A 14,434-nucleotide genomic window follows, 5' to 3' on the forward strand; every position below is an offset into this window, starting at 1 on the left:
AAATGACATACTTTTCAGGAATTATGTTTATGATTTATGATGAAACTAATTAATAGAAGAAAAAGCATAAACTTTATAGACAAACAGACCTGAGTAAAAATCCTGGCTTTGTAACTGTAATTTAGTTTCTTTGGGTAAGTCAATTTCTTAGAGCTAGATCCCTATCTTGTAAAGATATATTTTGTACTTCATTAAAATTAATACATTTGAAAATGCTATAAACACAGTGCCTAGCATTTATTCATCAATTAATTCCTCAAATATTTATTTGGGTCTACCATGTATAGGTAGTCTGCTAGGTAATGGTAGTTCATAGAAATAAATCCTTTTGTTGGGGATGACAAGTCAAATAAACAAATAAACAACTACCACGTTTTCATTGGGGTAAGTTTCCTAGTAGAAATCTAAAGCTAAGTAGAAACTCAGTAAGCATTCTCTCTTCTTCCTTATCCACCTCCAAACATTCTTACAGTCTGCACAGTGTCTTAAATATCTAGGCACTTCATTTGCTAACTCTTGCTCCCCCCTCATTTATTGGTTCTTAGAATCCCTCTTCCTCCATAGATTCTCTCCTAATTAACATAGGGATTTAATTAGCCTTAGTCTTGTTAACATAATAAGTCTCCTTTGGTGCTAAATTGTATACAGAATTCTGATCTGTAGAGCCTCTTAGATCTTTTATCTTTATTAGGAAGATTCATTTTCAAAATATGATTAGGTCTCTCAGAGAAGCTTTTGCTTAAAAGTTAGTCAAATAGTTCATGAGTCAACTACATCATAGAATATATTATTTTAGAGTTGGCAAGAATTACTCTAGTTTTTTTTTTGTCTTCCAGGTAAGGGCATTGAAACTCTGAGAAGTTAAGTATCTTACTCAGAATCACTCAAGGAGATGCAGAGTTGGGACTACCATAACGCAGATATTCTGAGTTACTTTATTCAACTGTGTTTGCTTATTCATCACTCAACACATATTTACTGAGATCTGCCACTTGTCAAACACTGTTCTAAATGCTGGGAATACAATGGTAAAGTACTAGGTGAAAAGTACTAGAGGTGAAAAGGTTGAAGGCTTTCTAGGAAGCAAGTATATGCAAGGTGGGGAAAACTAGGTTTACAGTTGTGAGTACATGAAACAGTTTATTCTTGCATTATTATTATTTATTAATTAGTGCATTATTTCCCATACAAACAACTGTAAACCTATTTTTGCTCCCCTGCCCTGTACACAAAGTAGTCAGGAATAAGCTAGATGTCTGTAAGACTGAGCAGACAGTGGATATAGGAATACACATGGAATTCATAATTTTGGTATTTATAATAAACTACAGTGAGAGGTCTGGTTGGGGAGGAGGTTGACATTCTTTGACTAAAATGAAATATCTGAGTCACCCAGAAATTTCAAGTAATCGTGTCATTATTTCATTTGAAGAATATCCTATATAATAATAGGCTAATATGCAGATCTACCAAACGGCAAAACAACTGGTCACTATGATGCACACTGACCTCCAGGGGGCAGACGCTCAATGCAGGAGCTGCCCCTTGGTGATCAGTGCACTCCCACAGGGGGAGCGCTGCTCAGCCAGAAGCCCCAAGCCAGGAAAGCAAGTGAAATAACAGCTGGTGAGCACAGTGGCGGTGGCGGGAGCCTCTCCCGCTCCCACAGCAGTGCTAAGGATGTCCAAGGGCCCCCCGGACTGCAAGAAGTTGCAGGCCGGGCTGAGGGACCCCCGGAGTGCAAGAATTTTGTGCACCGGGCCTCTAGTATACGTGTGTGTGTGTGTGTGTGTGTGTGTGTGTGTGTGTGTGTGTGTGTGTCTGTCTCTGATTACAAATTATTAAGCAACATAAGTAGAGTGGATAAATTTACTGAAGGACAGATCCAAAGGGATGTGATGGTCAAATTCTTAGCAGGTTATAAATCTACAGTTTACTTAGTGATGCTCTCGTTTCAAATATATATTTCATTTATTGGTTAAGGGAATTATGTGAAATATAAAATGAAAGTTTTCTCTAAAAATTTGGGAAACATATTTTAACTCTCAACATGATGTTAAATTTTCAAGCTTACAGCCACTGAAACTTAAGTTGTGCTTGCATCTGTCCTGCAAATACTCACCCAGCTATGCCAACTAGCTGAGCTTTCCCCCCTAGAACTAATTTTATAATTCTTATTATAAAACTGATTCAAGCAGAATCCCACACATAAAACCCATTCCATCACTGGACATGTCCTCTCTGAGATGACACAATATTTAGTACCCCTCTCTACATATTTCTTTCATGTGCATGGACATTCTCTAGGTTGATTCTAATGTCTTCTAGACAATTCAAATGGTCCCTTACTGAATTCCCTTCTGCCAGAATGAGCTATACTTTTAAAACCAAATAGCAATAAACTGATTTTTATTAGGGTTATGTTTTTTAAATAGCTGAAGATTCAACTTTTTACATTTGGAATCAGTTAGTTGCACTTTTAACCCAGAATCCTATATTGAGAAATAAATGTGACTATGAAGAATATAGGTTAAGTGCTACCTTTGGCAGATACATAGCCAAAACTTGTAGAATTTTAGAACTGGAGGGATCTTGGTGTTCACCTCATCAGGGTTCTTATTTTATAGTGGAAAATAATTTGTAACCTAGGTACTGCTAGTATAATGTTAAAGTTGTAGAATATTCAGATTTAGTTCCAATATATTTTAGGGAATACAAGAGGTGGAGTGTCAGTGGTCAGATGGAAAATAAAGTGGCTTTGTGACTCACTTTTTTCTTTTAATTCTCTGTCTCCTTTTGAGTTATGAGAAGTTTTTTAAAACCCCCTAATTTGCTAATAAAGTGCAGAGAAAGAACTTTAGGAACGTGGCCAGTTTCTTTGAAAGTTAGTAACAGTGCCAAGATTAAAAGCATACCCTTAAATATCGAGACAACTTTTATTTATATAATGTCAGTCACTGTAACACCTGTTTAGCCTGTTGAGCCATGCTGCCCTTCAAATGCCCCTGTGAAGCCGCCTGGAGCAGGGTCAGCCAGCAAGCCTGTGAGGGACAGCAAGTGAAATAACAAGAGGAAATGTCTGAGAGCGTCCCTAACGGTAAAAGAAAAGACAAATATTGGTATCTTAATTCTTCCAAACCTAAGTAGTTTGTCTTATGGTAGCAGAGCAATTCTACTAATGGGAACACCAGAGTTTTTGTAAATTTAAAAAAAGATACAGCTGTCTCTTAGGATTTACTGACTTAATGGCTGGCAAAGAAGCTAAAGTCTAAATGTTTTAGGCTGTGCCAAGCTGCACTGTACAATTTGCCTCAAGATAATGGAAACAAACATTCAAAGTGGTTTTTACTCTCTTGGAAATAAACATGATAGGAAGCATGCAACAGACAGAGGATTCTCAGAGGAAAAGGGTAGGGAGGGGCGGGAAGAGATTGACCAAAGAATTTATCCTATATGCGTAAGTCATGGACATAGACAATAGTGCAGTGAAGGCCTGGGGAAGGGGCAGGATTGGGCAGGAGAGGGTCAATGGAGGGAGGACATCTGAAATACTTTTAACAGTAAAGATTATTTTAAAAAATAATAATAATGTTTTGAAGGTTGTACTAAAAGTTGCAAGACTACATTTAAAATGTAAAATGCATAAAATGGCAAATATGTATTTTAATGCTTAGGTAATAAGTGGCATTCTTTGTTACTAAAACAGTTCAATGACTTTGCCCTAAGCTAAAGTTTCTATAAGGATGTGTTGTTGTCGAAACTGGTTTGGCTCAGTGGATAGAGCGTCGGCCTGCGGACTGAAAGGTCCCAGGTTCAATTCCAGTCAAGGGCATATACCTTGGTTGCGGGCACATCCCCAGTAGGAGATGTGCAGGAGGCGGCTGATCGATGTTTCTCTCCCATCGATGTTTCTAACTATCTCTCTCCCTTCCTCTCTGTAAAAAATCAATAAAATATATTTTTAAAAAAAGGATGTGTTGTTTATTAAATATGAATGTAAAACAGTGTTCATGGCATAAGTCAGTGCTTTTCAGCCTTTTTCATCTCATGCATGGTAACATAAACTAATTACTAAAATTTTACAGCATGCCAAAAACATTCTTTTTTGCCGATCTGACAATAAAACGTAGGCATAATTTTGATTCATTCACCCTGGACAGGTGTTGTTGTGTTGACTATTGTTGTTTTTTTATTGAATTTATTGATATGACACCCTATATAATAAAGAGCTAATATGCAAATGGTCATCACGCCATCACACTGTAACGGCTCAGACACTCAACACTGGGGAGAGAGGAATGGGGACCAGCCAGGCTGCGGCCCAGGAGAGGGACAAGCCACCCACCCCACAGTCCCGGGCGTCAGCGGCTGCGCCTGCACCTGCAGCCTGGGAGAGGGACAAGCCGCCCGATCCACAGTCCCCTGAGGCTGCGGCCGGCCCAAGTGAAGCCGGCCCAGGTCCTGGGTGCCTGCGGCTGGCCAAAGGGAGGGAAGCCCAGGTCCTGGGTGTGGGGCGAGGCAGAGGCGGTTAGGGGCAATCAGGCCATCAGGGGAGCAGTTAGGGACGATCAGGCAGGCAGGCAGAGGGGTTATGGGTGACCAAGCAGGCAGGCGAGCAGTTAGAAGCCAGTGGTCCCAGATTGTGAGAAGCAGTCGGACATCCCCCGAGGGGTCCCGGATTGGAGAGGGTGCAGGCAGGGCTGAGGAAACCCCCCCCCCTTGCCCCCATGCACGAATTTTGTACACTGGGCCTCTAGTTGGTTCATAAAATTATGAGTTTCAGGGATACAATTCTACAATACATCATACTTTATTGTGTGTTCACCACCCAAAGTCACATTTCCTTCTATCACCGTTTTTCCCCCTTTTACGCTTTTCTACCTCTCCCCACCCCCTTTTCTCTCTGGTAATCACCATACTGTCATTTTTTTATTTGACAGTATAAGGCAGTGATTCTCAACCTTGGCTGCACATTAGAATCACCTGGGAATCTTTTTAAAATGCTGATTTCTGGGCCTCATTCTCCGGAAATTCTGTTTCTTTGTTACTAAATGTTGTGGCCCCAGAAGATAAGTTACTGCAAGTGTTTATAGGATACTGTTAGAAGAGTTTCTACTTGAGAATTCAAGTCTTATTTTCTCTTAAGAAAAATGTAGTTATATCCATTTTATATTTTATTTTATAAGTTCATGTTATGCTTTGATGTCTAATTCAATCTCATTTTCTTTTGTATAATTACTGCTAACTTTTTTAAAAATGCTACATATTTCAAAGGGAAATAATGTTTAAAAGATGTGAAACATTTAATCCTTGAATGCTGGAACCACTTTTAAAGTATCATAAGCACATCTGTAATACATTACAGAGGGAAAAGAGTGTATGTGTTCTGTGGCCTATGGGCACTAGGGTGGCTGGTTTAGGAAAACTGAGTATTTTGCATTTTGAGTTTTAACAAAAAAAAATACTCTGATTCTAAAATGAAGAACTTAATCTCAGGGGTGAGCTTTGTGGTCAGGCAAACGTAAGTCAAGTTTTGGTTTCACATTTATTCTCTCCCTTGTCACCTACTTCTTAAAAAGAAATCAGTTTTTCTACAGTGGGCTTGCCTTTGCATTCTGTTTTTTAAGTACTTTTGTTTTCCCTTATTTGATAACTATGACATGGGAAAAACTTAGAACAAAGAAATCACTATACCAGGAGTTCTTAGTAAGTGTGCTACATGTCTCAGTCAGCTGCAGGCTATGGAGTAAAGAATTTTTTACTAATTAAGAAATAGCAAGGTTTGTGAAGGATTTACTCTTAAAACAAAACTATAGCAGACTCAAGTGTACCCCAGTGATAACTTCACACTTGATCACTTGTATTCCATTATGCTTTTTTGGGCTGGAGGGGAAAAGGTGGATTTAGAGCTGTCAGGGTTGGGTATCCCTTGGGATGTGTGTTGTATATGTGAATATCATCTATCATTGGTAGAGACAGAGAAGAAAAGTTAGAGAACTTCTGTGCTCTGTTGGTGGATATGATCTCTATTGTTTTCCTCTTTGACATGACACGATATTCACATGCCAGCACATTCCTATATGCAACTAAGTCCCAGTAAGCCAGCCGAAATTCCACCCCCTTCGATCCTATTCCAGAAAGCAGGCAAGGGAGCATGTTAGGGGAATGCATCTTTAATCAACTCACATTTTTTTTAAGTAATGGCATGATGATTTCATATCTTAAGGATATGAGCATCTAAGAACCTGTGATACATTTGACAGCTATTTCATATATACACCATGGCTAATAAACTCCATATTTCTTAAATTTTGTGTTTTTGCCTCATTCAGAAACCTAAATCTGTTTTTTAAAATGTTTTAAATAAAGGAAGGTCGTATTTAATTGTATGGCAATATAAATTTTTAGAAGCTATCATTGGAATGAACTTCTTTTTAAAAAAAAATTCTTTATTGTTTAAAATATTACATGAGTCTCCTTTTTTCCCCATTGACCTCTCCCCCGCCACCCCCTCCTCCAAGCACAAGCCCTCACCCCCTGCCCCAGTACTGTTTGTGTATTGGTTTTGCTCATATGCATGCATACAAGTCCTTTGGTTGATCTCTTACCCCCTCATCCCCCATCTTCCCTCATAGGTTGTGCAGTCTGTTCGATGCTTCTATGTCTCTGATTCTATTTATGTTCATCAGTTTATGCTGTTCATTATATTCCATAAATGAGTGAGATCATGTGATATTTTATCTTTCTCTGACTGGCTTATTTCGCTTAGCATAATGCTCTCTAGTTCCATTCATGCTGTTGCAAATAGTAAGAATTCCTTCTTTTTTTATGGCAGCGTAGAATTCCATTACGTAGATGTACAGTGGGGCCTTGACTTATGAGTTTAATTTGTTCCGAGACCGAGCTCGTTAAGGAGCTCGTTAACTCAAATTACTCTGTCAACTCAATGCAAAAAATCCGCCGAGAGACAGCTGGTATCTCAAAAAACTTGTTAGTCGGGACACTCATAAGTCAAGGCCCCCCTGTACCACAGTTTTCTAATCCACTTTACAAAAGTATTTTGTAGCCAGTTATTTTACTGACATACATTACTAGGAATTATCATGGAATGGTGTTTATTTTTCTTTTAAGGCTCAAACTAAGTTTTTTTGAGGATTTTTAGATAGTCATTAGATACCATTTATCCAAGATAATTTTATGATACATAAAACGTAGATATTATGTTAAAGTTAGTCTTTATTCCTTACTTGATATAAAAATTAATGACTTATCCTAGAGCTTTCCTAATGTCTGTTTATTTGATATGCTTTTGATTTAGCTTTAGAACCTTCATAATAATAGCTTTTACCTTTTTTTTAATATTAAATTTACTATATTATAAGGAAATAGCTACTGGATTAATGTTATCACTTTAAAATTTTTTTAATGTAAGGGACTCTGATAAATGTTATTTATGAGTAGTTTTTAATATTAAGAGCATTTTCTTGTTTTGCTTTTTTATTATAAGATATTATGAACTGGATCCTCACAAGAGTCTCCTTGACAATTTGAGGAACAAAGTGATCATTGAGTACCCAACGTTACATGTGGTATTGAAAGAATCCAGTAAAGACATGAACGTTCTTCACGAAGGTAAGTATCAATTTGTTCCTGTAATGTTCAGAATAACTCTAGTGAGACCAAGCAATAGGGCCATCTGTATTACCTTACATATGTGTTTTCCCAGTAGATTTACACACGTTTACTCTATAGCTACAGTTAATACTGTAAGTGACAAATGAGCTGCTCCTGTCTGGTTTGAGAGAATGTAAGCTATCAATTTTAAAATGACTGAACCAGTTTAAATGCCTGGCTATAAAAGGATGCTCTTTGTGTTCCATGAGTCCTATGTGTTACTTACCTTAACTCAAAACCATTAGATACCATTTTCAGTTAAGAATTATAGGTATAGGCCAAGTTTCATTGTAACAAACTCCAGGTTAATATAAAGTCCTTGGATTGGATTGAACTCTGTTGTTTAAGATAATATTACCTGAAATATGTAATTCGGTTTTATTGCTATTATTGACTGTAACAGGAAGTAACCTTTACTGTAATGTCTTCTCTGGACAGTATATAATAGCTCTTATTCTTGGGAAAGTTAATAGGGAAAAATAATTTTCCCAAGTGGCCAAAATTTTGTCAGTTTCACAATTTGAAACTAGATTTTTAATTAGCAAATTTGAAGTTTCTAATAATCAATTATGGATTTCTAAATCTTAAGGTTAATTCTTTTTTATATTTTTTACAGTTTGAAAATAGCGGGGGGCGGTTTTTTCCTCAAATTAAATAAGAAATTTTACTTTTAAGTGACCAGTTTCACTTTTTTTTAAAAGTTGTATAAAACCTTGCTTTTTCCTTAACATAATTCACATAGCTCTCTCTCTAAATGTTGGTTTCAGGGAAAGTTGTTTAGTAATGTGGGTTACTAGCCAGGGCAAACATTGTCTGTGTAAATAAACATGCACACACAGCACCTCTTTTACCTTGTTTAGGAATGCACATTGAAGTAAGGCTTCCTGTAACGAAGCAAAAAGAAAAGCTACTTTTGTAGTGCACTTGGAACCTTCTTAAGAAACATTTGCTCCTTTTTGGTAGGTGTATGATGTTTGACTTATCTACAGGAAGCACAAGTGACCTGTGCTTTCAGTATAGAGGATAGTTTAGAACTGCTCTAGCAAAGAACTAAGGAGGATCCGACAGGATTTGAAGGAGCATACCAGTGTTGTCATATCATAAGTACACATACTTTAAAAAACAATGCCAGGCCTTCCCATACATGCATTTCTTTGTGTAAACACTTCAAGGTGTCTGTTTTGTTTTGTTTTGTTTGGGGGGGTGGGGGGGTTGTACCTTCTCAAACCATTGGATAGTCTTCAGGGTGGTCCCTTAATACAGAAGAAGGGTTATATAAGAATAGGACATTTTCTTTGGAAAGCCTTGAAATTCTCTCTCCAAAGCCAAAAACCTGAATTTTTAATCTTGAGTTCATAGCACAAGGTGTCTCTCTTCTAGTTTTGGGGAAATGTGTTTCTGGGCTTGGATTCAGTAGTTTTCACAGTTGATGGTTGTTATAATGTTTGTTATTGTAGATTGCTATAATTTACTTTGTTCCCTATGTTGATGAGCAATAGGCAAGTTTTGTTTGCTTGCTTTTTGCTTTTTAAGGAATGAAAAAAGTTGACTGAAAAGATTTAGCAGTTAAGGTAACTCACTAGATTGGAGATGTAGAGTGCTAATCACCCATCTCGTTTCAATCCAGTATGAAGTGATCAGAATAGTGTTACTTGCTTCACAGGTCTTTGTTTGCCAAAATTAACTAGTAGATCAAATGACTTGATGAAAGCGTGCTTAATTTCAGTCTAAGGAAAAAGAATGGAGCTCTATTAAAAGAAAACAACTGGGCAACTTCAGTAAGCAAGGAAAGGGAAAAAGTTCGAAAATTGCAATGCCAAATAGTACAAAGCCCCATTAATTTAAAAATACCAGCACAATATATTTCTCTGTTGTTCTAAGATAACTAAAAATTAGAAAATGCCTCTGCCTTTGAGAAGGAATCCAACCCAAAATTGATTACTTGAATTAGTGAAAATACCTGGCATAGCAGCTGCTCATACATCAGTCTGTTGTTGGGCCAATGAATCCTTTCATCCCTTCTTCTCTCTCCTCGTGAGCTAATGGGTAGATCTCAGGAACACAAATGTAAACTTTACAGTTCAATAGGTGCTAAATAGAGTTTGCATTAAGTGCAAAGAAAGCCAGAAGAGACAACAATTTGTAATATGGAGACACTTGAAGGACGCTGCTGGAGTTTATAAAATTCCACAAGGATGAGGGCATATCTTGGATGGAAGCTATTTCAAGGCCTTATTCATAAACACCAGTTTGGTTACTGGTACAATCTTAAATCTAGGTACTATCGGCAAACCTCAGAGAACTTGACAATTGGAATATGAGGCTAGATCCAGGTTTAAGATTGTACCACCAACTCTTATTAGCTTTGGGCCCTTGAGCATTTACTCTGCCTCTCTGAGTTCTGTTTTTCTGATTTACACAGTGGAGATAAATGGGTATAAACCTCAAGCAAAATAATCTCTATTTTAATCTTAATTGTTATAGTGTTTTTATATATTATTTCCTTTTAATTTCACCATACAATGAAATTAATAGAGTAGTCAATGAAATTAATAGAGTCTGGATCTCATTTTGCAGATAAAAAAAAAAAGAAAGAAAGAAAAAACAAAAACCTAATCATCAGAGATATGCAAATTAAAATCACTTTACATCTGCCAGAATGGCTATCATCAGTAAATCAACAAACAACAAGTACTGGCAAGGATCTGGAGAAAAGGGAACCCTCGTGCACTGCTGGTGGGAATGCAGACTGGTGCAGCCACTGTAGAAAACAGTATGGAGTTTCCTCAAAAAATTAAAAATGGAAATTACCTTTGACCCAGTGATCCCACTTCTGTGAATATATCCTAAGAAATTTGAAAGAATATATGCATCCCTATGTTCATTGTAGCATTATTTACAAAAGCCAAGATTTGGAAGCTGCCCAAGTGTCCATCAGTAGATGAGTGGATAAAAATATTGTGGTACACTTACACAATAGAATAGTACTCACCTGTTTAAAAAAAAAAAAAAAAAAAAAGGAAAGAAAGGAAATCTTACCTTTTGCAACAGTGTGGATGACCTATATTAATGCTTAGTGAAATAAGCCAGTCAGGAAAAGACAAATACCAGATTATATATATATCATCTAATGAACAAAATAAACTGACAAACAAATTAGAAACAGAGGCATGGAACAGACTGACAGCTGTCAGAAGGAAGCGGGGGTTGGGGAACTGGATGAAAGAAGGTGAAGGGATTAACCAAAAAACATATACATAACACATAGACGCAGATAACAGTGTGGTGATGGCCAGAGGGAGATGGGGGTGGGAGGGTAGGTGGAGGTGGGCAAAGGGCTGGGTAATGTGGATGGAATGAGACCTTGCTTGGGGTGATGGGCGCACGATGCAGTGTGCAGAGGATGTTTTATTGAGTTGTACACTTGAAACTTGTATGGTTTTGTAAACCAATGCCACCCTGATAAGTTCAGTAAAAAATAAATAAAATAAAATTCTGAGTCTTCAAAAACAAAACTGAAAGAGTGACTTGCATTTATATTGATACCACAAACATGCTACCCCAGGAGATAGATATAGGGAGGAAAGGTGCAGTCTCTGTCCTCAAGTTTAGTGAGTGATCATAGACTTGCATGCTCTAGTCGAGGCAGCTCCTTTAAAGGAACTCCATTTCTGCTCTGAGTCGTCTTGTGAAAGGAAGGACATGGCGATTAGCTAGTCTTCTGTCAGCCCACATTCACTCAACGTATACTGCCCCTCAATTTTAAGTTTAAAAAATATCATGGAAAAGTTTATTCCAACCACACTTGGCTAGCCTATGTGATAATCGCAATCTATTCGGTGGTATGAGTGTGGGATCCTAACCACACTGTGAATGACCATTCTCAAGTCTTCCACACAGTCAGGAAGGATGTTACCTCACAAAATATAATTGCCACTTTCAGACATCATTTCTCTATTTACTGTGGCCAGAATTGTATATCCCGGCTGCCTGGGACATGACATGGTTTGTCTACCCCTGTGAGCAGTGCTATTGGTATGCATCAGAAGGAGAAGAGAAAAGGAAAAAACAGAACAGGCTAAATAGAAACAGTGTAAACATGTGACTGTATGTTTATTTATTTTTTTTCAGTGAAAAGTGAATCTACCAAGAACATTGGCAATGAAAATTGAGCACTTCTGGAGGAAGGAAATATCAAGGTTGCAGAGGACGATGCTTTGATTAACTACTGTTGGGTGATTGGGTGTATTGTCAGTGGGTTTGTGCGATTTTTTGTTTTTCTGAAAAGTAAACAATCTAAAAAAAATTTTTTTAAAAAAAGATGTGTTTTCTAGCCTCTTGAATTGACTTACGAGACCTTATTCCTATTAACCCCTCTTTTGCACCTGGTTGTCATGCTTATTTTAATTAGATCCTGGCTTTTAGTATGTTCAGTTATATAGTCTGAAACATTTTCTGATTTGATACAAGGCCAAACCCAAGGATCACCTTTGTCAGCCACAAAGGTGTCAAAAGGCCATGTGACACACCAGCTAACCACCAGTTGCCCATTCTTGCCTTTGATATTTATATGTAACTTACCCTCTTGAGATAAATGAATGGGTCTTTTCTACTTGGTAACACCCAGTAGTATGTCCTATATAAAGGCTAAATAAATACATTTAGCTACTATTTCTTATATTCAGTCAGAAAGTTAGCAACTCCACATCATTGTTTGAACCATCAATGCTCACAAATGTGGCCGCACTTGTTCTCACAGTGAGCTGTGTCTTATGAATTCTGTGCCTTTTATCCATTTTCACTCTACTCTTGTCATTGCCACACAGGGGTGTTGTGATGACCAGTGTTAGGCTGTGTTTTGAAACATCCAGCTATAACTGAAGGAAAAACACTTGGAACTCTTTAGTGTTGTTGGATTGTATATGTGTATGTATGATATACCTGGCTTAATTTATACCTTATGGCAGCTCTGTATACATTATTATCTCACATATTGAAATTAAATGTTCCTAGTTTTATTGGAATTCATACAGTTATGAAATTGCAGCATGACTATAAAAGAGTAAAAGATTATTACATCTGTGTTGCATCTGTGTACTTAATGGTTAAGAAAAACAAAGATAAAATTGGACATTGGTGATACCCGTTTTTAGTTTATGATTGGAATAAGTTTTAGACCAAAAGGAAACCAAAGGCATTAATTTAAAGAGATTTGGAAAGATTAGAAATATGAAAAAATACATAATGAGAAGATGAGCCTAGAAGAAACTTGTAGAACACAAATATATAAAACTTGTGGTAGAAATTGTGGAAGAGAATCCAAAGACAGTAATGCCACAAAGAACAGTTGGTATAAAATTGTGGAAATGGGATTTATAGGAAATAAGTTATTGCAATCTAAAATACGTATACTTCCTAAAGCAACTTCAGGAATCTTCTCCCTCAGTCAGTAAAAAATTTCTTTAGAATTATGTCATTCACAGTACTGCTGGGGAGACAACTAAATGGCATTTCAAAGGATTCATATTTAATCTAAGAGGGAAATTTGTCTTCTTGAAACAGGCAAGAAATAGAATGAATTGAATCAAAAGTGTGAATAGATGAATAGAATTGTTATTGGGAAAAGTGGGGCGAGGTACATAAATGAACATGTGATCTGAAATCAGGGTGGAGAGGAATTTCCTGACAGTGAAATCTGTTATGATGTAGTCTCATTTCCAAGAAAAGTGTTGAGTTTCATCTCTTTTAGAATTTAAACTGAAAACTGGACAAAAACCAAAGAATTTATACTGTGTTTTCCCCCTGCCCAGAAGGGGAAAAAAATCTACATGATGTAATAATGCATCCTTGCCATCTCTATAGAATTGTACTAAACTTTTCAATTATAGACTATTCCTTAGGAAAGAATTTAACTAGCACAGTTCCCTTAAATGAACTATCAGCTCATGTGAGTAATATGCACTTTTATTCCCATAGGATTTACAATAAACATGTGTTTTAGTGAATAACCATGTCAACTGCTTGGAGGGGGTGAAATTGGAATAATTGAGGGCTCTAGAAATTTGTAGTATTAACACCCAATGTCTTTTTTTAGAGTCCCTTTCCATTTTGAATTCTTGACAAATTCTGATGCATAAATAAATTCCCTGACCCATGTTAAGTGCAACATCCTGCATTTTGTTCATGACTCACATTTTAAAAGGAGTAAAGCTCCACCTGGCCTTCTTTATTTTTTAAACAATGATTTCAAAGAGAAGGTAGGCCTTTCATAATTGCTAATTATTATATGTGGGATTATTAGCCATAAATTACTGTAAACAAATCTTGCACCTGTTCACATTATAAATATAAATTAAAGAGAATTACTATCATTTAACTCTATAACTTAAATATAACTTAAATATAATTTAAATTTAACTATGTAATTTAAATATAAAGATATTTAAGAATACAAAGTGTAGTTGAGCCAATTTGTTTCCCTGTAGCAAGTGGTAGGACTCAGGCTTCATGATGTAGAGTAAATCATTAAACACATAACTGTAATGCCAAAAATTTCCTTAATACATTTTGTTTAATTTGGTTGACATATACAAGGGACATATACAAGATACCTAGTTTGCTTTTATTTAATCATACACCACTGCATTAAACTGTGTTGAGTTTATTCTCAGGTAGATATTGTGTACTTTTGATTATTAATCAATTGTCCCTTAGGAACTCAATTCAAAGTAGTGTCAGCCTGAAGGGCAGTCAATTTATT

General features: G+C 36.7%; 1 protein-coding gene across 2 annotated transcripts in view; it reads left to right on the plus strand.

Annotated features, from left to right (window-relative positions):
* The window catches only part of ZNHIT6 (zinc finger HIT-type containing 6), a 58,994-nt gene extending 46,095 nt beyond the window's left edge, over positions 1–12,899 (plus strand). Inside the window, exons 9-10 of one of the 2 annotated variants that reach the window (XM_081088511.1) lie at positions 7,508–7,632; positions 11,806–12,899. In XM_081088511.1, the coding sequence (XP_080944637.1) occupies positions 7,508–7,632; positions 11,806–11,846 (166 nt within the window). In that variant the 3' untranslated portion in view covers positions 11,847–12,899. Of the gene's footprint in view, positions 1–7,507; positions 7,633–8,534; positions 8,637–11,805 lie in introns of those variants that run through there. The other variant, XM_081088510.1, reaches the window with a different exon arrangement.
* The last annotated feature ends 1,535 nt before the right edge of the window (positions 12,900–14,434 follow it).

This window comes from Myotis nattereri (assembly GCF_964212035.1).
Source record: "Myotis nattereri genome assembly, chromosome: 3".
NCBI lineage: Eukaryota > Metazoa > Chordata > Mammalia > Chiroptera > Vespertilionidae > Myotis > Myotis nattereri.